This window comes from Oncorhynchus gorbuscha, linkage group LG02 (assembly GCF_021184085.1).
Source record: "Oncorhynchus gorbuscha isolate QuinsamMale2020 ecotype Even-year linkage group LG02, OgorEven_v1.0, whole genome shotgun sequence".
In the NCBI taxonomy this organism is placed as follows: Eukaryota; Metazoa; Chordata; class Actinopteri; order Salmoniformes; family Salmonidae; genus Oncorhynchus; species Oncorhynchus gorbuscha.
The window spans coordinates 21,405,763-21,430,117 of NC_060174.1; the positions used below are offsets into that span (position 1 = coordinate 21,405,763).

Here is a 24,355-nt window from a genome sequence, read left to right on the forward strand (position 1 = left end):
GTAGGGCTCCTGACGGGCCATTCCCCTCCTGCCTCATGAATGATGTCATTACTGGTTAAAGAGACAGTGCACACTTTCACAAAATAAGCTACTTCTATGCAAATGTTGGATCAGTACAATAAAATAAGTACAAAATGTAAGGGAAACAGATTGTCTTAATTATTATCCACATAATATTTCACATTTCGCATTTCAATTAACTGTGTGCTTTGTTAAAAGTTCATTTGTGGAATTGCTTTCCTTCTTAACACATTTGAGCCAATCAGTTGAGTTGTGACATGGTAGAGGTGGTATACAAGATGGCCCTATTTAGTATAAGACCAAGTCCATATTATGGCAAGAACAGCTCAAATAAGAAAAGACAAATGACAGTCCATTACTTTAAGACATGAAGGTCAGACAACTTTGAAAGTTTCTTCAAATGCAGTCGCAAAAACCACCAAGCGCTATGATGAAACTGGCTCTCATGAGGACCGCCACAGGAAAGGAAAGACCCAGAGTTACCTCTGCTACAGAGGACAAGGTCATTAGAGTTACCAGCCTCAGAAATTGCAGCCCAAATAAACGCTTCACAGAGTTGAAGTAACAGGCACATCTCAGCATCAATTGTTCAGAGCAGACTTCGTGAATCAGGCCTTCAGGGTCGAATTGCTGCAAAGACACCACTACTAAAGGACATCAATAAGAAGAAGAGACTTGCTTGGGCCAAGAAACACGAGCAATGGACATTAGACTGGCTGAAATCTGTCCAAATTTGAGATTTTTTGTTTACAACCGCCATGTCTTTGTGAAACGCAGAGTAGGTGAAAGGATGATCTTTGCATCTGTGGTTCCCACTGTGAAGCATGGAGGTGGTGGTGTGATGGTGCTTTGCTGGTGACACGGTCTGTGATTTATTTAGAAGTCAAGGCACACTTAACCAGCATGGCTACACAGCATTCCGCAGCGATACGCCATCCCATCTGGTTTGCGCTTTTTGGGACACCTCCAGGCGGTGTAAGGGCTATTTGACCTATCACTATTTGAGTGATGAGTGCTGCATCAGATGATCTGGCCTCCACAATCACCCGACATCAACCCAATTGAGATGGTTTGGGATGTGTTGGACTGCAGAGTGAAGGAAAAGCAGTTAACAAGTGCTCAGCATATGTTGGAACTCCTTCAAGACTGTTGGAAAAGCAATCCAGGTGAAGCTGTTTGAGAAAATCCCAAGTTTGCAAAGTAGAAGTCGACCGATTAATCGGAATGGCCGATTTCAAGGTTTCATAACAATCGGAAAATCAGTATTTTTGGACTCCGATTTGGCCGTTTTTTTTACACCTTTATTTAACCAGGCAAGTCAGTTAAGAGCTGACACATTCTGAAATTGATTTTATTGATTTATTATATTAAGTTTAAAAAAGTGTTAATTCAGTAAATTGTCATTATTACAACAACAAAAAATGTTTTAAATTAAAAAAATATTTTAAAACCGGCCGATTAATCGGCATCTCCTTTTTTTGGGGGGGGGGGTCCTCCGATTTGGGGGGGGTCCGCCGGTATCGGTATCGGCTTGAAAAATCATAATTGGTCGACCGATTGCAAAGTTGTCATCAAGACAAAGCTACTTTGAAGAATCAATATATAATTATTTTTTTACCCCTTTTTCGTGGTATCCAATTGTTTAGTAGCTACTATCTTGTCTCATCGCTACAACTCCTGTACGGGCTCGGGAGAGACGAAGGTTGAAAGTCATGCGTCCTCCGATACACAACCCAACCAAGCCGCACTGCTTCTTAACACAGCGCCATCCAACCCGGAAGCCAGCCGCACCAATGTGTCGGAGGAAACACCGTGCACCTGGCAACCTTGGTTAGCGCGCACTGCGCCCGGCCCGCCACAGGAGTCGCTGGTGCGCGATGAGACAAGGATTCCCATACCGGCCAAACCCTCCCTAACCCGGACGACCACCCGGTCGCCGCCGGTTACGACAGAGCCTGGGCGCGAACCCAGAGTCTCTGGTGGCACAGCTGGCGCTGCAGTACAGCACCCCTGCGCCACCCGGGAGGCCCCAATATAAGATATATTTTGATTTGTTAAACACTCTTTTGGTTACTACATGATTCCATGTGTTATTTAATAGTTTTGATGTCGTCTTCACTATTATTTTACAATGTAGAAAATAAAAAAGACAAACTTTAAAAATAATACCCACTCACATTACATTTAATGTCCAAACAAACATTGCAGTTGTAGCCTACGTCCAATGAGGTCTTTGCACTCAATGGCCAACGCACATTTCATGCGTTCTGTATCTCAAAGCCATATTAAATATCTTTGTAAAATAGTTTCTATTTAACTCATAATTGAGAAATATACTATACCTACAGAAAGCTTAGAACATCCTCTCGCCATCTGTGACAACACAATAGCTGTGTTATACCAGCAATTGGATTTGACAATGTTACACAATCAGAACAATTTTCTTTTGCCTAGGGCATTTGTTTTCGCCAGAGACAGACACAGAGCGAGAGACAGAGAGCGAGAGACAGAGACACACTTGCTAGACACAGAAGTAAGCCAAATCAAAGGGTCGCAAAAAGTGATTAATGGTCACAGTCTGAAGCCTTTTCACCAGAGCCACTAACTTTTGTTTAACTTCATTGAAAAAGGACTCAATCTTCGCAATCAACAGTAACTTAGGCCAAGGCTCCTCAATTGCGTTCTCCCTCTCCTCAGTAGCAAGGCAGCCCTGGAAAATTTGTCCGGCTACAATTGTATTACTGGCAAAGTAAACTGTGGAGTGTACTCTGAATCTGAATAGGCTGGTGTTAACAATGAGTGGGTGATTCTGATCTAAGCCATAGGGGACTGGACTATTGGTCAGGGCAGGATACAGAGTAGCCTACTGTGTGGAAACACTAGCAGATAGCAGGATAGTATTTTCCGTCAAACCCAAGCAGGGGGAAAGGAGAGATTTACATTAGCCTACATTAGAACAGCAAAGCTGTTGAAAGCTTTTAAACTCTTTGCATAAGGTACTATCCGCTTCCTTCCACAAGCTCAGCTTCAAGTGAAACAGAAATCAGCCTAAATGACAATACAGGTTTTATTTGACGTACACCTAACCTATAGAAAACATTCAACAATAAAATTAGCAGCAATAAAGCTACTGCTTTGCATTGAAGCTTGACAAGGTGGGGCACGGGTTTTGAGGAATCAGTCACCACCTATGATATTTTAAGTGCTCTGAGGACCTGGCTTGGCTGTAGACGGAGTCTGAGTGGCTGAAATGACAAACTACTGAAAAAGATGGGAAAGCTGGGGGTGGACTAAATGCTGCACAGTGGCTGCAAAGTCAAGCGCCATCCCCCAGACCACTCGGTGCATTCTGTATGCCATTTTATATTCTGTTTTGTTATGGCATATCTTGCATGTCCAGTGCCAGCCTAACAGTAGCTTTTTGCTTTCTAGATAACTGCTTCCTACAGTGTGCTAAAGGGACTGATCTGGTTTCTGTTCCATTCTCTCTGGAGACTCAGGTGGAGCCCGACCCGTTTCTCACCACTGGGGCCCACATGTCGATCCCTTTCCTTCTCAAACACAGACACGCAGCTACATGTCACCACAGACAGGACAGTATCTTAAGATTTCTTGGTGTAATATTATCATCAAGATTTCAGCTCTAAAAATGTTTTTCTCTGCGACTAATTCATCCTCTAAAAATGAGGGATTGTGGTCTTACATACAGTGCCTTCAGAAGGTATTCATACCCCTCAACTTAATGAACGTTTATTGTGTTACAGCCCGATATAAAAATGGATTAAATATATTTTTTCCTCACCTATCTACACACATACCCCATAATGGCAGTGAAAACATGTTTTTTTGTTTTAAATGTTGGCAAATTTATTGAAAATGAAATAAAGAAAGCACTATTGTACATAAGTATACACCACTGAGTCAATACATGTTAGAATCACCTTTGGTAGCAAGTACAACTGTGAGTCTTTCTGGTTAAGTCTAAGAGCTTTGCACAACTGGATTGAAAAATATTTGCCCATTATTATTTTCAAAATGCTTCAACCTCTGCCAAATTGTTTGCTGAACAATGCTAGACAGCCATTTAAGTCATGCCATAGATTTTCAAGCAGATTTAAGTCAAAACTAACTCGGTCAGGAACATTCGCTGTCTTCTTGGTAAGCAACTTGTGTAGATTTGCCTTGTGTTTTATGTGATTGTCCTGATGAAAAGGTGAATTCATCTCAGTGTCTGGTGGAAAGCAGACAACCAGGTTGTCCCTCTAGCATTTAGCCTGTGCTTAGCTTCATTCTGTTTACTTTTATTGTAAAAAAACGCCCTAGTCCTTAACGATAACAAGCATACCCATAAACGATGAAGCCGCCACTATTCTTCAACATATAGAGAATGGTACTCTGTAATGTGTTGGATTTGCCCCAAACATAATTTTTTGTCCTGAATACAAAGCATTAATTGCTTTGCCACATTTTTTGCAGTATTACTTTAGTGTCTTGTTGTAAACAGGATGTATGTTTTGGAATATTTTTTTATTCTGTCCAGGCTTCCTTCTATTCCCTCTGTCAATTAGGTTAGTATTGTGGAGTAACTACAATGTTTATCCATCCTCAGTTCTATCACAGCCATTAAACTCTAACTGTTTTGAAGTCACCATTAGCCTCATGTGAAATCCCTGAGTGGTTTCCTTCCTCTCTGACAACTGAGTTAGGAAGGACACCTGTATCTTTGTATTGACTGGGTGTATTGATACACCATCCAAAGTGTAATTAATCATTTCACCAGGCTCAAAGGGATATATTCAAAGTATTTTTTTTACCCATCTACCAATAGGTGCCCTTCTTCACGAGGCATTGGAAAACCTCCCTGGTCTTTGTGGTTGGATCTGTGTTTGAAATTCACTACTCGACTGAGGGACCTTATAGATAATTGTGTGTGTGGGGTACAGAGATGAGGTAGTCATTAAACAATCATGTTAAATGCTATTATTGCACAGAGTGCATCCATGCAACTTGTGTGGCTTGTTAATCACATTTTTACATCTGAACTTATTTACGCTTGTCATATCAAATGGGTTGAATACTTAGACAACACATTTCAGCTTTCATTTGTAAACATTGCCAGAAACATAATTCGACTTTGATGTTATGGGTTATTGTGTGAAGGCCAGTGACAAAGAAATCTTAATTTAATCTATTTTAAATTCAGGCTGTAAGACAACAGGTGAGGCACTGTAGGTGAGCTCAACCTGAGGTGAGGTTAAAAGGGAGCTGGAGGGAATCGTAAATCAAACATGAGATCTACTGACAATGATCATTCCAATTGACCCTGAGGGATCCAGCATTAGGGGGAGGAGTCCTAGAGAGATCAGCTCCTCTTTCACCAGGTCAGAGAGAAGAGAGAACACTAGCCTGGTCCCAGATCTGTATGTGATTAATAGCACGGACAGACCAGTAGGATTGTCGAGTGTCTGCCGGCCGAGAGTACGCTGCACCCCTGAGCAAAGTGCAGGACGTAATTTACAAACCAATTGTACATGGGCGAAAAATGGCAGCTGTTAGTCGCCCACCGGCAGGTGGTGCTTATAACACACAGCAAAGTCAGCAAGTGAACGGCGAACAATTACACAATCTATTGAACCTAATAACCTGAACTCAATAAAAACCTTTAACGGTGAAATTAGCAGAAAGAACACTACTGCTTTACATTGAAGATTGACAAAGAGTCCGAGGCAAGAGTTAAGAGGACTCGGTCACCAGTGTTGTAGTCGTCACTAAACCTAGAGTCCGAGTCGAGTCCCAAGTCTCCTGTCCTCGAGTCACGAGTCCCTACGGCTAAGTTCGATTCAAGTCCGACTCAGAGTCACCAATGGTCAAGTCACAAGTCCCTATGGCTAAAGTCATTACTAATACTGCCGGATTGATGCTCTTCTGAAGCTAGATTCACACCTCTATTGATTTGGCTGAAGAAAACTAGTGGCGGGCCGGCGGGAAGATTTTTATTTGAGCATTGAAGTAACGCAACGATTTCCTTCCTATTGTCCAATGGTTATAATTGCCTGCAACATGCAATAGCCTATGAAACAAATAAGTCCTTCATACACATATTTTAAAATAATATTCAATAATTATGTCAAATCCGTAATGTTTTGAAGGGATAGTGTCTAGAAGAAATTGCTCCTGTTAGATTGACCGGATTATTATTTGCAATAATTGTAAGTCTCTCAGCTACTTTTTTGTAATTGCCCACTGATATGTGTGTAGTTTTTTTTTATTACAGAGTGAAAAGTAAAGGGAGACTTGTCAGAACGAGACAAATTCAAAGACAGCCTACTTTTCTATACTCAAGAGGAGAGAGTATACTATTCAATACTATTGTTTTGCATTTCCAAGAGCAGTTTGTGTTTCTTAACCAGGCAAAGCTAAATAATAGGCTGGTGATTGGTGGTAACCGAGAAGCAAGAGCCGCTTGTGCGATGTGCAGCCAAGCCTGCTACACATCGCTTGCTTCGCCACAGCTCAAGAGCTGATGTTGACTGTGCGCCGCTGTGGCGCGTCCTTCATATTGCTATAGAACAGAACACTGGCTTCTCTGTGCAACCTGTGCTGTTAATATTTTACTTATCATAGCAGCCTATCCAGTCCAAGTGCAAATACAAGTGAAGGGAAGGAGAGTCCGAGTCACCAAAATTTGAGTCAAAGTCAAGTCACGTCATGAAAATTGGGATGAGTCGGACTCGTGTCCGAGTCCTGGACTCGAGTACGACAACACTGCCAGCCACCACCTATGATATTTGGAGTGCTCTGGGGACACGGCTTGGCTGTAGACAGAGGCTGCGGAAGGGTGACTAGGGCCCTATAAAATCTGCATTGCGGACGGAATCACGGAATCCAGACATGAAACGGAATTCAACAATATATATATATATTTAAAAATTTGAATTTTGTAGGAAATCAACTAAATGTATTGAACTTATTTGAAAATTCATTACATTTGCCCAAGTTAATCAAAAGACATGAACAAAATGAATCAGTGATTCGTATTTTCCTGCAACTTCCTGAAACAGCAACATGAACGACCCTGTCTGTCTGTGTGCGTATATATGTCCACACAAAGTCTAGCGATGATGCTAATAATAATAACATTCTTCTGGTAGAGATGAAGGCTTTCCCAAAATCTTCTCAATTAAAATGTTAAGTAGACGATGCCTACCTAACCAAACAATGGTCTCTAGCTGGTGCATTAAAGGGTAACTACACCCAAAATTTAACATTTCTTAGATTTTTCTCGGCCCTCAGGTTTCCTGATGTGGTTTAAGCATTGTTGTGGCCTTAGAAAATACTGTTGTTCATCTATAAAAATAAAAAAGTGCCGGATGTAATTTACAAACTGATTTTACATGTAGAAATAGGCAAAAATGTTGTCTGTCAGTTGCCCACCGGCAGGAGGTCCCAATTAAACAAAAAAGGCATTTCACTGAACTTAAAACAAGAAACCATCAGCAATTGAACAAAACATTGTTAACCCCCTGCGATTGTCTGTGATAAGGGTTCCTGTCTCTCTGACTGGTGAAAGAAGAGCTGATCGCTCTAGGATTCCTCTCCTTAATGCTGGATCACTCAGGGTCAACTGGAATGAACATTCTCAGGAGATGATCTCATGTATTTGACTTAGGAGGATTACATCCAACTCCATTTTAACACCACCCCTCGGGTTGAGCTCACCCATGTATGATAAGAGCAAATATTTAGCTTTGTGGTGACAGCTTCTACAATCCTATATTTTTAGAGGATGAATTAGTCACAGAGAATTGTTTTATTTTTTTCAGTTATATTCTTGAAGATAATATTACCCAAGAAATCTTGACGTACTGTTCTCGTCTGTGGTGTCGTATAGCTCCGTGCCTGTCAGTGTGTGTTTGAGAAGGGATTGCCCTGTGGGCCCCAGTGGTGAGAAGTAAAGAGAATGTCACAGGTTGGGCTCCGGAGGGCAGAACAGAAACCAGATCAGTCCCCTTAGCACCTGTCCACTCTAGCTACCTACAAAGTTAAAAGACAAACGTATTTGTATTTTGTATTCTTTAAGGATCCCCATTAACTGTTGCCAACGCAGCAGCTACTCCTCCTGGGGTCCAGTAACATTAAGGCAGTTATCTACAATTTAAAATATTACATAAATTTACATAACACATTAAGTGTGTGCCCTCAGGCCACTACTCTACTACCACATATCTACAAAATTCCTGTGTAGGTGTGTGTAGAGTGCGTGTCTTATCACTTGTATATGTAAGCATGTCTGTGCATGTCTCTTCACAGTCCCCACTGTTCCATAAGGTGTATTTTTATGTTTTTTTTTATATCTGATTCGACTGCTTGCATCAATTACTTGATGTGAAATAAGAGTTCAATGTAGCTATGGCTCTATGTAGTACTGTGCGCCTCTCATAGTCTGTTCTGGACTTTGAAGAGACCTCTGGTGGCATGTCTTGTGGGGTATGCATGGGTGTCCGAGCTGTGTGCTAGTATACTGAACAAATATATAAACTATTTTACTGAGTTAAAGTTCAAATAAGGAAACTAGTCAATTGAAATAAATGAATTAGCCCCGAGTCGATGGATTTCACATGACTGGCCATAGGCCCGCCCGCCATAGGCCCGCCCCGCCCGCCCACCCAGTGGGGAGCCATAGGCCCGCCCACCCAGTGGGGAGCCATAGGCCCGCCCACCCAGTGGGGAGCCATAGGCCCGCCCACCCAGTGGGGAGCCATAGGCCCGCCCACCCGCTGGGGAGCCATAGGCCCGCCCACCCAGTGGGGAGCCATAGGCCCGCCCACCCGCTGGGGAGCCATAGGCCCGCCCACCCAGTGGGGAGCCATAGGCCCGCCCACCCAGTGGGGAGCCATAGGCCCGCCCACCCAGTGGGGAGCCATAGGCCCGCCCACCCAGTGGGGAGCCATAGGCCCGCCCACCCAGTGGGGAGCTGGGGAGCCATAGGCCCGCCCACCCCCATAGGCCCGCAGTGGGGAGCCATAGGCCCGCCCACCCGCTGGGGGGGAGCCATAGGCCCGACCACCCGCTGGGGAGCCATAGGCCCGACCACCCAGCTGGGGAGCCATAGGCCCAGTGGGGAGCCACCCGCAGTGGGGAGCCATAGGCCCGCCCACCCACTGGGGAGCCATAGGCCCGACCACCCGCTGGGGAGCCATAGGCCCAACCACCCACTGGGGAGCCATAGGCCCAACCACCCACTGGGGAGCCATAGGCCCAACCACCCACTGGGGAGCCATAGGCCCAACCACCCACTGGGGAGCCATAGGCCCAACCACCCACTGGGGAGCCATAGGCCCAACCACCCACTGGGGAGCCATAGGCCCAACCACCCACTGGGGAGCCATAGGCCCAACCACCCACTGGGGAGCCATAGGCCCAACCACCCACTGGGGAGCCATGCCCAGCTAATAAGAAATAGTTTCCCTCCACAAAAAGGGCATTATTACAGATTATTACAGCTGTCCAGGTAGCTGGTCTCAGACGATCCCACAGGTGAAGAAGCTGGATGTGGAGGTCCTGTGCTGGTGTGGTTACACATGTTCTGCTTTTCTGAGGCCGGTTGGACACTTGGCAAAATGTTCTAAAACAGCGGCTTATAGTAGAGAAATATAAATGAAATTCTCTGGTAACAGCCTGGGTGGACATTTCTGCTGTCAGCATGCCAACTGTGGCATTGTGTCAGGTTACAAAACTGCACATTCCAGAGTGACCGTTTGTCCCCCAGCACAAGGTGCACCTGTGTAATGATCATGCTGTTTAATCAGTTTCTTAATATGCCACACCTGTTAGGTGGATGGATTATCATGCAATGGTGAAATACTCAGGGATGTAAAATGTGCACAAAATGTTATAGAAATAAGCTTTTTGTGAGCATGGAACATATCAAAATCCTTTATTTCAGCCTATGCAACCAACCCTTTACATGTTGCGTTTATATTTTTGTTCAGTATAGTTTAAAAACAGACAGCTCGGTGCATTCAGCATGTCAAAACTTAATAGTGATGAAGTCAATCTCTCCTCTACTTTGAGCCAATGTTAGTTCTCCGTGTACATTTAAGGGCCAGCCGTGCTTCCAATTGTAATTTTTCTGTGTGGCACCTTACCACACGACTGGACAGTAGTCCAGGTGCGACAAAACTAGGGCTTGTAGGACCTGCCTTGTTAAGAAGGCAGAGCAGTGTTTTATTATGAGCAGACTTCTCCCCATCTTAGCTACTGGGTTAGGGGAGGGTTTGGCCATCTGGAATGTCCTTATCCCCTCGCGCTCTAGCATCTCCTGTGGCAAAGCCTACTAATCAACTAATCATTACTTATTATAATGATGATGATGATGATAATAATAATAATAATAACAATAAGGAGATCAAGAAAAAGAGGGTATAGGAGCGAGAGCTGCGTGCATGACACAAACAGGTGCTGTTAGATTACAATATTATTTTTCTGCCTGTTTGGAACAGTGTAAACACTAAATACATTAAGTATTAGCAGCCTGTTCTAATGCAAAAATATCTGTACGCCTTTATTACAGCATAGCAAAACATTTTAAAAAGCATTATCTATGAAATTGCTTTCTGACATTTTGCCATTGCATTAGGCTAGGTGCTCACTGAATCAGTAGGCTATTAAACAAACACTCAAACAGGCAACAGATGCAAGATCGGTCTTATTTCATTAAATATACAGTACCAGTCAAAAGTTGGGAAACACCTACTCATTCAAGGGTTTTTATTTTTTTAAACTATTTTCTACATTGTAGAAAAATAGTGAAGACATCAAAACTATGAAATAACACACATGGAATCATGTAGAAACCAAAGAAGTGATCAATCTAAATATATTTTATATTTAAGATTCTTCAAAGTAGCCACCCTTTGCCTTGATGACAGCGTTGCACACGCTTAGCATTCTCTCGACCAGCTTCACGAGGTAGTCATCTGGAATGCATTTCAATTAACTGGTGTGCCTTGTTAAAAGTTCATTTCTTTCCGTCTTAACGCGTTTGAGCCAATCAGCTATATTGTGACAGGGTAGGGGTGATATACAGAAGATAACCCTATTTGGTAAAAGACCAAGTCCATATTATGGCAAGAACAGCACAAATTGGCAAAGAGAAACAACAGTCCATGATTACTTTAAGACATGAAGGTCAGTCAATCCGGAAAATGTCAAGAACTTTGAAAGTTTCTTCAGTTGCAAAAACCATCAAGTGCTATGATGAAACTGGATCTCATGAAGACCGCCACAGGAAAGGAAGACCCAGAATTACCTCTGCTGCAGAGGATAAGGTCATTAGAGTTACCAGCCTCAGAAATTGCAGACCAAATAAACGCTTCAGAGTTTGAGTAACACACATCTCAACATCAGCTGTTCATGGGAGAATGTGTTTGAATCAGGCCTTCATGGTCAAATTACTGCAAAGAAACCAATACTAAAGGACACCAATATGAAGAAGAGACTTGCTTGGGCCAAGAAACATGAGCAATGGACAGACCGGTGGAAATCTGTCCTTAGGTCTGATGAGTACAAATTTGACGCAGAGTAGGTGAACGGATGAGCTCCGCATGTGTGGTTCCCACTGTGAAGCATGGAGGAGGTGTGATGGTGCTTTGCTGGTGATACTGTCAGTGATTTATTTAGAATTCAAGGCACACTTAACCAGCATGGCTACCACAGTATTCAGCAGCAATACACCATCCCATAAGGTTTGCGCTTAGTGGGACTATCATTTGTTTTTCAACAGGACAATGACCCAACACAACTCCAGGCTGTGTAGGGGCTATTTTACCAAGGAGAGTGATGGAGTGCTGCATCAGATGACCTGGCCTCCACAATCACCCGACCTCAACCCAATTGAGAAGGTTTGGGAAGAGTTGGACAGCAGAGTGAAGGAAAAGCAGCCAACAAGTGCTTCGCATATGTGGGAACTCCTTCAAGACTGTTGGAAAATCATTTCAGGTCAAATCAAATCTTATTGGTCACATACACATGTTTAGCAGATGTTAATGTGAGTGAGCGAAATGCTTGTGCTTCTAGTTCCGACCATGCAGTAACATCTAACAAGTAGTCTAACAATTTCACAACTACCTTATGCACACAAGTGTAAAGGAATGAATAAGAATATGTACATATAAATATATGGATGAGCGATGGCCGAACGGCATAGGCAAGATGCAGTAGATGGTATAGAGTACAGTATATACAGTGGGGAGAACAAGTATTTGATAACCTGCAAAATTTGCAGTGTTTCCTACTTACAAAGCATGTAGAGGTCTGTAATTTTTATCATAGGTACACTTCAACTGTGAGAGACGGAATCTAAAACAAAAATCCAGAAAATCACATTGTATGATTTTTAAGTAATTCATTTGCATATTATTGCATGATGTACGTATTTGATACATCAGAAAAGCAGAACTTAATATTTGGTACAGAAATCTTTGTTTGCAATTACAGAGATCATACGTTTCCTGTAGTTCTTAAACAGGTTTGCACACACTGCAGCAGGGATTTTGGCCCACTCCTCCATACAGACCTTCTCCAGATCCTTCAGGTTTCGGGGCTGTCGCTGGGCAAAAGGGACTTTCAGCTCCCTCCAAAGATTTTCTACTGGGTTCAGGTCTGGAGACTGGCTAGGCCACTCCAGAACCTTGAGATGCTTCTTACGGAGCCACTCCTTAGTTGCCCTGGCTGTGTGTTTCGGGTCGTTGTCATGCTGGAAGACCCAGCCACGACCCATCTTCAATGTTCTTACTGAGGGAAGGAGGTTGTTGGCCAAGATCTCGTGATACACGGCCCCATCCATCCTCCCCTCAATACAGTGCAGCAGTCCTGTCCCCTTTACAGAAAAGCATCCCAAAGAATGATGTTTCCATCTCCATGCTTCATGGTTGGGATGGTGTTCTTGGGGTCGTACTCATCCTTCTTCCTCCAAACACAGCGAGTGGAGTTTAGACCAAAAAGCTCTATTTTTGTCTCATCAGACCACATGACCTTCTCCCATTCCTCATCTGGATCATCCAGATGGTCATTGGCAAACTTCAGACAGGCCTGGACATGCACTCTCTTGAGCACAGGGACCTTGTGTGCGCTGCAGGATTTTAATCCATGACGGCATAGTGTGTTACTAACGGGTTTCTTTGAGACTGTGGTCCCAGCTCTCTTCAGGTCATTACTGGTTGGTAGGTGATTAAATATTTCTGTAATGCAATAAAATGCTAATTAATTACTTTAAATCACACAATGTGATTCTGGATCTTTTTTTTTTATTCCGTCTCACAGTTGAAGTATACACCTATGATAAAAATGACAGACCTTTACATGCTTTGCAAGTAGGAAAACCTGCAAAATCGGCAGTGTATCAAATACTTGTTCTCCCCACTGAACATATGAGATGAATAATGTAGGGTATGTAAACATTATATAAAGTGGAATTGTTTAAGTGACTAGTGATACATTTATTACATCCAATTATTAATTATGAAAGTGGCTAGAGAATGAGTCTGTATGTTGGCAGCAGCCACTCAATGTTAGTGATGGCTGTTTAACAGTCTGATGGCCTTGAGACAGAAGCACTTTTTCAGTCTCTCGGTTCCAGCTTTGATGCACCTGTACTGACCGGCAGTGGCTCGGGTGGTTGTTGTCCTTGATGATCTTTTTGGCCTTCCTGTGACACCGGGTTGTGTAGGTGTCCTGGAGGGCAGGTAGTTTTCCCCTGGTGATACGTTGTGCAGACCTCACTGCCCTCTGGAGAGCCTTACGGTTGTGGACGGAGCAGTTGCTGTACCAGGCGGTGATACAGCCCAACAGGATGCTCTCGATTGTGCATCTGTAAAAGTTTGTGAGTGTTTTTTGTGACAAGCCAAGCCAACAAGTAATGGGTGAATAGGGAGTACAGGAGAGGACTGAGGTCGCACCCGTGTGGGTCCCCAGTGTTGAGGATCAGGGGGGTGGAGATATTTCCAACCCTCACCACCTGGGGGGGGCAGCCCGTCAGAAAGTCCAGGGCCCAGATGCACAGGGCGGGATCGAGACCCAGGGTCTCGAGCTTAATGACGAATTTGGAGGGTACTATGGTATTGAATGCCGTGCTGTAAATGATGAACAGCATTCTCACATAGGTATTCCTCTTGTCCAGATGGGTTAGAGAAGTGTGCAGTAGGATTGCGTCGTATGTGGACCTATTGGGGTGGTAAGCAAATTGGAGTGGATCTAGGGTGTCAGGTAGGGTGGAGGTAATATGATCCTTGACTGGTCTCTCAAAGCACTTCATGATGACGGAAGTGAGTGCTACAGGGCGATAGTCGTTTATTTCAGTTACCGTAGCTATCTTGGGAACAGGAACAATGGTGGCCCTCTTGAAGCATGCGGGAACAGCAAACTGGGATAGGGATTGATTGAATATGTCCGTAAACACACCAGCCAGCTGGTCTGCGCAAGCTCTGAGGACACGGCTAGGGATGCCATCTGGGAGCGGCAGCCTGCGAGGGTTAACACGTTTAAATGTTTTACTCACATTGGCTGCAGCGAAGGAGAGCCCGCAGGTTTTGGTAGCGGACCTTGTCAGTGGCACTGTATTGTCCTCAAAGTGGGCAAAGAAGTTGTTTAGTTGGTCTGGGAGCAAGACATCGGTGTCCGCGACGGGGCTGGTTTTCTTTTTGTAGTCCATGATTGACTGTAGACCCCGACACATGTCTCGTGTCTGAGCTGTTGAATTGCGACTCTACTTTGTCTCTATACTGATGCTTAGCTTGTTTGATTGCCTTGCTGAGGGAATAGCTACACTGTTTGTATTCGGTTTCAGGTTGCTTTTACCATGATTAAAAGCAGTGGTTCGCGCTGCTTGATTTGTTTAACACTTCTTTGGTTTCTACATGAATCCATGTGTGTCATTTCATAGTTTTGATGTCTTCACTATTATTCTACAATGTAGAAAATATAAAGACAAACGTTTGACTGGTACTGTATATTGAAAGCCAGGCACATTTAACAGTTAGGCTATTGATTATAGACCTAATTAAGTTGGGGTTTCGACTCTCCTCAATTTTCTTAGAAAATTAAGCTAAGGCAAGGGCGTTTTCCTCCTCATTGCTGCTGCTCAATCTGAATATGCTGGTTAACTTTGCTATTATGCACATAGCAACATAGGGAAAGGCACCTATTCTACAGGGCACTAGAGATTGGATAACGCTGTTCTGAAACAACGCGGGAGAAAGCTCACTTGTTATAAAATAATATTTAGAGTTACCATTATTTTTACATAATATAACCACATACAAGTTCAGTATCACATGTCTTAGAGTGATGGACTGTGCAGTCTCCACGGAGACAGGTGCAAATCACAGGTGTCTTGTGCACCACTGGGAGAAAAAAAGATAAATATGCAACTGCTCGACTAAAGAAAACCTCAGTCTACCAACAGCTTATTGACCAGTCAATATATAATGCATTATCCAGATACAGATTTAGCACTTGGTGGTTTATAGCAGCTTCCTACAAGAACGGGCTTTATGTGCGGCAGGGGAACCTGTAGCCATTTAACTTCAGCAGTATTTAGCATGAGATCATCTCTAAGCTTTACAGGAATTTGGCTCTGTATAAAGGCCGCAACACTGCCACCAAGGGCATTTCTGTCTTTTCTGTAGATGTTATAGCCATGCATCGCTACCACTGTATCAAAAGGTATTTTCTAAGTAAGTTTCAGAGATCAGAATAGGAATGTCTGAATATGAATAATCTGTTAGTAGTAATTTATTGATTTAATTAACAAGCAAGGCTAGCTGGGCTTCAGTGTCTCTTTACTTGACAGGGAATTCTCAACTTGTCCGAGAGAGAATTACACGGCTATCAAAAACCGTCAGGCCAAGGTAAGTCTACACCAAACACACAATTAATTTGAATGTTTGTAAAAAATTCACAAAGTAAAAATAAATGAATGGTGGTGCATAGTTTTGTAACTCAGGCTAATAAAACAAGTTTTGTCAACAACGGAAGTTGGCACCGGATGTGCTGAGCGTAACTTTGTGATAGGTGTGTGTTCGGATTTGGGAGGAGGATGTGAGGAATAGACTGAGGTGTTGATTGCAAAATCTACCCATGCAAGGCAAGCAAAACAAAATAATATAAACAAATCGGTCTGGTGAGTTCTCCTTAAGACAACTCGAGTGTCTGTCGTTGTCACGCAGAGGATAAAGATAAAGCACAGAGATCCGGGACCAGGTTAAACTTCCAAACGAGTTGACTGAAACCATGCACACAATAAATACCATCCTCTCAACCAGCAACACTACACTCGATACCTCAGTGTCTAATCTTTCTCCATTAATGAACTACTAATGAAACAGCCAAGCTCTGCAGTTTTTACACACATAATTGATCAATTCAGAAATGGCAGCCAATCATCTATTTCTGTAGTTACTCGTGGGAATGCTCTGAGTAGATGCAAAACACACTTTTTATTATTTATGAATACAAATATTACTTATGCTATGAATACATTTCCAGGTAGCCTACTTCATAAGTACCAGATTTGCAGCTTGGTATGTTTTAAAATAGAAATCTTACATTTCACTACCCACAACCTAGGCTAGCTTGGACAATGACAGAATCATCTTCATCCATTAATGTGGTTGTTAATATTGCCCTAATATTTCCTTGCTGGATTAGTTCCATGCTGAAATTACAACGTTTGCCTTTCCAGAGAAGGATGTTGACACTCCGCAGCCTACTGAAAGGCACAGCATTGAGCACCCTCTTCTGCATTTTAATCATCTTCAGAATGGCTCATGTGGCCGAGACACACATAGAACATAGCCAACCATAAAAGGCTATATGTGTCGCCTCAGACTGTGTAGTCGGAACAGTATGCCCTTTTTCCTGCAAGAACCATGCCTCTACCAGCTCATGTTTAATACATGAACCATAAGCCTACCTAATGAAGGCCAGAGTCCAGGAAAGACAGGAACAGTCAAACCCATTACCCATTCCTGACTCCCCCCACCTCTCTCTGCTCCTCCTCCACTCTACATTTTCACTCTTGCTCCAATTGGCCCAGAAGCTATAAATGAGATTTATCACTAGCTCTGGATTGAGGGGAAAGAGTGGTGGTAGCCCAGCACAAAAAGTCCATGTCAGGGGAAGCAGTGAGCTGACTGTAAAAAAAGAGAGCGCTGTTTGGGTGCATTAAATCACACGCCCTGCTCCTTGTCCCTGCTGCGCTCAACAACACAGCCTTGTGCCCTTCAGAGCTCTGGCAGAAAGGGTAGCGCTAGAGTGCACTTGCTGACGCAGGGGAGGGGGAGCAGTAGAGTAGCACCCCCACACTGAGGCACAGTGACCGGAAGCAAGGCTGTGGATCAACTCACTCAGCCTAGCAGCAAGACATTAATGAGCATTGGTATTTTGGTTATAATACATTTATAAACATAAGATTATCTAGAACTACATCCTATGGAAGACTAAATGTTAGTTTGTACAGTGGGGCAAAAAAGTATTTAGTCAGCCACCAATTGTGCAAGTTCTCCCACTTAAAAAGATGAGAGAGGCCTGTAATTTTCATCATAGATACACTTCAACTATGACAGACAAAATAGGAAAACAAAACTCTAGAAAGTCACTAGGATTTTTAATGGATTTATTTGCAAATTATGGTGGAAAATAAGTATTTGGTCACCTACAAACAAGCAAGATTTCTGGCTCTCACAGACCTGTAACTTCTTCTTTAAGAGGCTCCTATGTCCACCACTCATTACCTGTATTAATGGCACCTGTTTGAACTTGTTATCAGTATAAAAGACACCTGTCCACAACCTCAAACAGTCACGCTCCAAACTCCACTATGGCCAAGACCAAAGAGCTGTCAAAGTACACCAGAAACAAAATTGTAGCCCTGCACCAGGCTGGGAAGACTGAATCTGCAATAGGTAAGCAGCTTGGTTTGAAGAAATCAACTGTGGGAGCAATTATTAGTAAATGGAAGGCACACAAGACCACTGATAATCTCCCTCGATCTGGGGCTCCACGCAAGATCTTACCCAGTGGGGTCAAAATGATCACAAGAACGGTGAGCAAAAATCCCAGAACCACACGGGGGGACCTAGTGAATGACCTGCAGAGAGCGGGGACCAAAGTAACAAAGCCTACCATAAGTAACACACTACGCCGCCAGGGACTCAAATCCTGCAGTGCCAGACGTGTCCCCCTGCTTAAGCCAGAACATGTCCAGGCCAGTCTGAAGTTTGCAAGAGAGCATTTGGATGATCCAGAAGAAGATTGGGAGAATGTCATATGGTCAGATGAAACCAAAATATAACTTTTTGGTAAAAACTCAACTCGTCGTATTTGGAGGACAAAGAATGCTGAGTTGCATCCAAAGAACAACATACCTACTTTGAAGCATGGGGGTGGAAACATAATGCTTTGGGGCCGTTTTTCTGCAAGGGGACCAGGACGACTGATCCGTGTAAAGGAAAGAATGAATGGGGCCATGTATCGTGAGATTTTGAGTGAAAACCACCTTCCATCAGCAAGGGCATTGAAGATGAAACGTGGCTGGGTCTTTCAGCATGACAATGATCCCAAACACACCGCCCGGACAATGAAGGAGTGGCTTCGTAAGAAGCATTTCAAGGTCCTGGAGTGGCCTAGTCAGTCTCCAGATCTCAACCCCATAGAAAATCTTTGGAGGGAGTTGAAAGTCTGTGTTGCCCAGCAACAGCCCCAAAACATCAATGCTCTAGAGGAGATCTGCATGGAGGAATGGGCCAAAATACCAGCAACAGTGTGTGAAAACCTTGTGAAGACTTACAGAAAATGTTTGACCTCTGTTATATACCCTTTGTTGGCAATGACAAAGTATTGAGATTAAGTATTTGGTCAATAACAAAAGTTTTTTTCCACCATAATTTGCAAATAAATTCATTAAAAATCCTAAAATGTGATTTTCTGGATTTGTTTTCCTCATTTTGTCTGTCATAGTTGAAGTGTACCTATGATAAAAATTACAGGCCTCTCATCTTTTTAAGTGGGAGAACTTGCACAATTGGTGGCTGACTAAATACTTTTTGCCCCACTGTATGCTCAATACAAAGAAGTTAACTTTTAGCATTTATTATTTATGTAAGATCCATTTGCTTTTCACAGGATGTGACAAAATAAGAACAGTGGAGTAGAGTTTTTAGTTTTATTTATTACACTCCTGACTTTATGTCAACTCATGTCACGAAGTGAACAGCTGTCTATTGATCGAGCTCTGGGGTGCACTGCCGCCAGCAAGGAGGGGGGAAGCTTGTGGTTTTCATTCAGTAGACATATTCCTGCATGATAGTTAAAGAGCCTGTGTGTTGCCATTAAGCTCCAGTAGCCGTGGGGAGCAAGAGAGGTGGTCATTGGCCTTGATGTCATGAATTTCTAACCCTTCTCTATCTCGCTCCCCTCGGCCATGGTGGATAAACAGGAAGCTCAGTAACACAGCATATTCAACTGGCAATCAGCAAATAGCATCCCTCACTAGGGGAAATGACCATGGAAAAACTACCATGGCAACCTCTGCCAACGTTAGCATTTTCCCTGACTAGCCTGCAGGCATCGAAGGCAATTGTACTCTGCTGGGAAGAAATTGTGAAGTGGCTACAGATTTGTAAGAGAACGGTCATTTGATTTCTTCATGAGCAATTATCCTTACTTGTGCCTACAAGGAATCAAGAGAATCTCAACTGCCAGCCATAAAAAACACTTGTGGTATGATGCCAGGCAGACACAAGAGCTAACATTTCTACAGCTAGGCCTATAAAGTTACACTGCAGTTGCACATAATACTCAGACAAGCAGGACTAAAGCTTAAGGGGTCAATGCCACCTCACAGCTGTCAGTGATCTACAATCAAGGCAATGACACATGCATCGCCTCCTGCTCTTCCCCACTCCCCTCTCATAACACACATAAAGCTTCAGCATAATGCATGTGTCAACATTTCCCCGCTTCACAAGTCCAAACAGGGTAAAAATGTTATCAAAATTAGGGATGGAAAAATGCTTTCAGTATAAACTTAAACAGCTAAAGCCAGATAGAGAGTATGTAGATGATAATGAGATCATATTATAAAAAAATATAAAGATCTTTGAGAACTAATAATCACAAATAAAAGCTACAGTCAGGGAGAATTAAAAATCCCCAAAACAATGAATTTAGCAGATTTTGTTACTATGTTAGAGCAAAAGAAAACAGCATTAGCCAAAGCAAAATGCATAGAATTGCAGGAAATGTTCTTTAAAACAGCAACATTTTCTTTCAGCTCCATGATAGAATATGTAGAATGGCAGGGAATGAGCTTAAAACGGCAAAACATTTTCCCTCAGCCCACAAATTTTCAATGTGTTACCAAGATGGGGGCCTCTAAAATTCAGCTGCTCCGACCACACCCATTACCTAAGCCCCCTTTTGAGCCAGAAAAAACCCTGCAGACAGGTCTGGAACTGCATTGTAACTCGAGTCCATATTCCTGCTCGTGCCTATGGCCCTAACCATGCCACATTCACATAGAAAGGTCTTTCAGCCAAACAAGAGATGTGCTGCCTTGCCTTTGACTGCCAGTGACTTATCATGCACCTCACAACTCCATCATTCTGTGTGCGTTTGCATGTAACAAATTGAAATAAATTCTAAAACGTCTGTTTTCCATCTGAGCCTTATCCATCTATATTCTATTGGGATATGGTTGACTACTTTATATCCAACCTATCAAAAGTACTAGCTATGAAAAGAGAGATGTTAAATGTAATGTGAATTAGAGCTCCAAAGTTTACATTAAAAGAAAAGCTGGTCACACTGTCCACTGATTCAGAAATGATTAGGAAATAAAACGGGGATGTGAGGGCTATCAATATCAATGGAAAAAAGGTATACTTTCAATGGGGATAACCTGTTGTGTATTCTGTTAACTACATAACGAAAGGTTCAACCGATGATCACTCAAATACGCAATACCTAACTAGCCACTTAATTTAAAAAACGAACGCAGTTCTTTAGTAAAGCAAAGTGTGTGTGGTCTTTAAATGCATGTCCGATAAATAAAATAAAGTTGCTTTGACGACAAATCATGTCGCTACAATGCCGGGAACCAGCTAGGCTAGCTAACTAAGCAGTACAAAAATATTTAGGGGAAATCTTTGGTACAAAGGCAGAGATAGCTAGCTAGTTACCACTAGCCAAGCCAAGGTGCTCTCTCAAATAACTAGTTAGTACCAAAAGCGTAGCTAACTAGCATTAGCGGCTGGCTAGACATAACGATAGTTAAACGAAGATTGAAAACTACAAAACAAAAACATAGATTTATTTGACAGCAATCTTTCAGTAGCATTCAAAATATCGTTAAATACCACTTAGCTACACGTTCACCAACGTTAGCTAGCTAAACAAATAGATGCTATCGAAGTGCGACGACTATTAGCTTGCCTGGCTACCAAGCTAACTATGTTGCTCAAGCTGCTTGAGAAGTCTTGAGTCGATCGAGCAGGGGATTGATAGCTAAGGTTAGCTGACGATGTGTCGTTCACGCCGTGTTTACGCTTTACGAAAAGCTGAAATTAAACTTACCACGAATGTGTTTCTTATTCTGAATACAAGGTCCGTTTGCAGTTATGTTTTCAATCGAATTATTGCTTTAAATGGACCAAAACAAGGAATTTGGTCCAACTTTTATTTTCAGTTGTTTCCTTCACTTCCTGATAGACGCCGCCATCTTGCAAGCAGATATTTCCTCTGCTGTCGTCACTCGGTATGTCACACAGTGGGGATACTCCTGCCGCATTCAATTGCTAGTCGGAACTAGGAAACTCGGAAACTTTACGATTTGCTAATTGGTTGAATGCGGCACGTGTATAACTAAACCCAGTTAGCGAGTCGTACAATTCCGAGTTGCCTTGTTCCGACTAGTATATGAACGCAGCATCAGTGATGTCGCTCATTCATGGTGTACTCAAGAAACTGGGAACTCGGAAAATACGCGGTCAAATAATGACGTCAGCGATCTTCAGATCGGAATGCGGAGCTCTAAGAGGTCCGAGCTCCGGAGTTGGATGAACACAATTAGACCCAACCAAATCACGAGAAAACAAAAATATAATTGCTTGACACATTGGAAAGAATTAACAAAACAACTGAGCAAACTATAATTATATTTGGCCCTTATATTTGGACTATACATTGGCAGAATAACTGACCACTGTGACTGACCAAAATTTAAGAAAGCTTTGACTCTGTACAGACTCAGTGAGCATAGCCTTGCTATTGAGCAAGGCTACAGTAGGCAGACCTGGATCTCAAGAGAAGACAGGCAATCTGCACACTGCCCACAAAATGAGATGGACTTCCTAACCTCCTGCCAAATGTATGACCATATTAGAGACACATATTTTCCCCAGATTACACAGATCCACAAAGAATTTGAAAACAAATCTGATTTTGATAAACTCCCATATCTACTGGTTATACCACAGTGTGCCATCACAGCAGCAAGATTTACCAGTGTGAGGGTAGATCTTCGTCACCGGGCTCGTGGCAAGGGCTGTTTGCTCTAAGAGAAATACCACAGTGTGCCATCACAGCAGCAAGATTTGTGACCTGTTGCCATTTTCTAGTGAAGAACAAACACTATTGTAAATACAACCCATATTTATGTTTATTTATTTTCCCTTTTGTACTTTAACAATTTGCACATCGTTACAACACTGTATATATACATAATATGACATTTGTAATGTCTTTATTCTTTTGGAAATTCTGTGAGTGTAATGTTTATTGTTCATTTTTATTGTTTATTTAACTTTTGTATATTATCTACTTCACTTGCTTTGGCAATGTTAACATATGTTTCCCATGCCAATAAAGCCCATTGAATTGAATTGATCGTTCTCCAGTCGGAGCATCCCCCCCTGATTTCCCAGTCTTCTTGATCGCACAGAAGTCGAAATTTGAGAATTCTGAATTCCGAGTTCCCAGTTGTTTTGAACGCGGCAATAGTGGCTTGAAGCTCGTGGATCGCAAACAGTATTTCTTACCTGCGGAAGTTACTGACGATTTAAAACAAAATAAATAGATAAGTGAGTACAGAATGTACAGCAATAAACATAGCCACCAATTGCATTTAATACAATTTAGCCAACTGAACCACAGTCTATCGCCCACCTTCGTAACATTCTCAGCTATTTTGAATAGGCCTATAGCTACATGAGTAAAACAAATACCATCATCAACAATAGTACTTTCAATTCCGGCTGTTTTTAAACTTCAATAATGTTTTACTAAGTTCACTTCTGCTATAGCTTGGCCTATATCATTGTATGTGATTTTCAAATTATGTATAGTAAATGAGAAAGTATTTGTCTCAGAAGTTTTCATAATGGCTGGACCCCAGTATGGCCAGATCAGCTTGTCCTTTGGTACATGGCCAGTGGTCACTTGTTTGACTAGGCTGGGACCAAGGCTTGTTTGACTAGGCTGGACCAAAGGCTTGTTTGACTAGGCTGGGACCTAGGCTTGTTTGACTAGGCTGGGTACAAAGGCTTGTTTGACCCGTGTCAGGTGTCTCAGTTGACTGGCCTGCGCCTACCCAGCGTGCAGTCTGTGGCCGCTTCTGTTGTTTTCCCTCTACTATCCAGTTATTCGGTTTTGAGCTAGGCTGGTGAGACCAAGGCTTGTTTGACTAGGCTGGGACCAAGGCTTGTTTGACTAGGCTGAGACCAAGGATTGTTTGACGAGGCTGGGACCAAGGCTTGTTTGACTAGGCAGGGACCAAGGCTTGTTTGACTGGGCTGAGACCAAGGCTTGTTTGACTAGGCTGGGACCAAGGCTTGGGTGTTGTCAGACATGGCTCTCACATCCTTTCCTTTGGTTTCAAAATAGGCTACAGACAAATAAAATGTTACTTGTCGCATTTGCCTTACCGTGAAATGTTTACTTACAGGCCCTTAACCAACAATGCAGTTTTAAGAAAATAGAGTTTAGAAAATATTTACTATAAACACAAAAAAAGTGTTACACCATTACACCTGATTCAGCTTCATTAAAGCAATAACAGAGCCACACAAAAAAGTAATCTCTGTACCAAATAATAATAATCTTGTACAAAGTAGCCTCATATACTGTACATTGAACAAAATTAAATGTTAATTCAGCATCAATACAGACATGGAAACCATAATTAGCCCATAATATTAATACATTTATTTCCCATTAAGTTAAACTAAGAAGCAGATTTCGATGAACAGACGAGCTGTGTGTGTATCATTTTCTGGTT

The 24,355-nt window shown here is 42.6% G+C and overlaps 2 protein-coding genes across 4 annotated transcripts in view; one reads left to right on the plus strand and one right to left on the minus strand.

Moving 5' to 3' along the window:
• Positions 1–21,810, minus strand: part of si:ch73-63e15.2 (protein strawberry notch homolog 2) — a 100,349-nt gene extending 78,539 nt beyond the window's left edge. For all 3 annotated transcript variants that reach the window (XM_046304552.1, XM_046304543.1, XM_046304534.1), the window contains exon 1: positions 21,655–21,810. The gene's annotated coding sequence lies outside the window, so the exon portion shown is untranslated. The remainder of the gene's footprint in view (positions 1–21,654) is intronic.
• Positions 21,811–22,100: 290 nt separating this feature from the next.
• The window catches only part of tm6sf2b (transmembrane 6 superfamily member 2b), a 42,571-nt gene continuing 40,316 nt past the window's right edge, over positions 22,101–24,355 (plus strand). Inside the window, 1 exon segment of the mRNA XM_046290740.1 lies at positions 22,101–22,117. Coding sequence (XP_046146696.1) covers positions 22,101–22,117 — 17 coding nt within the window.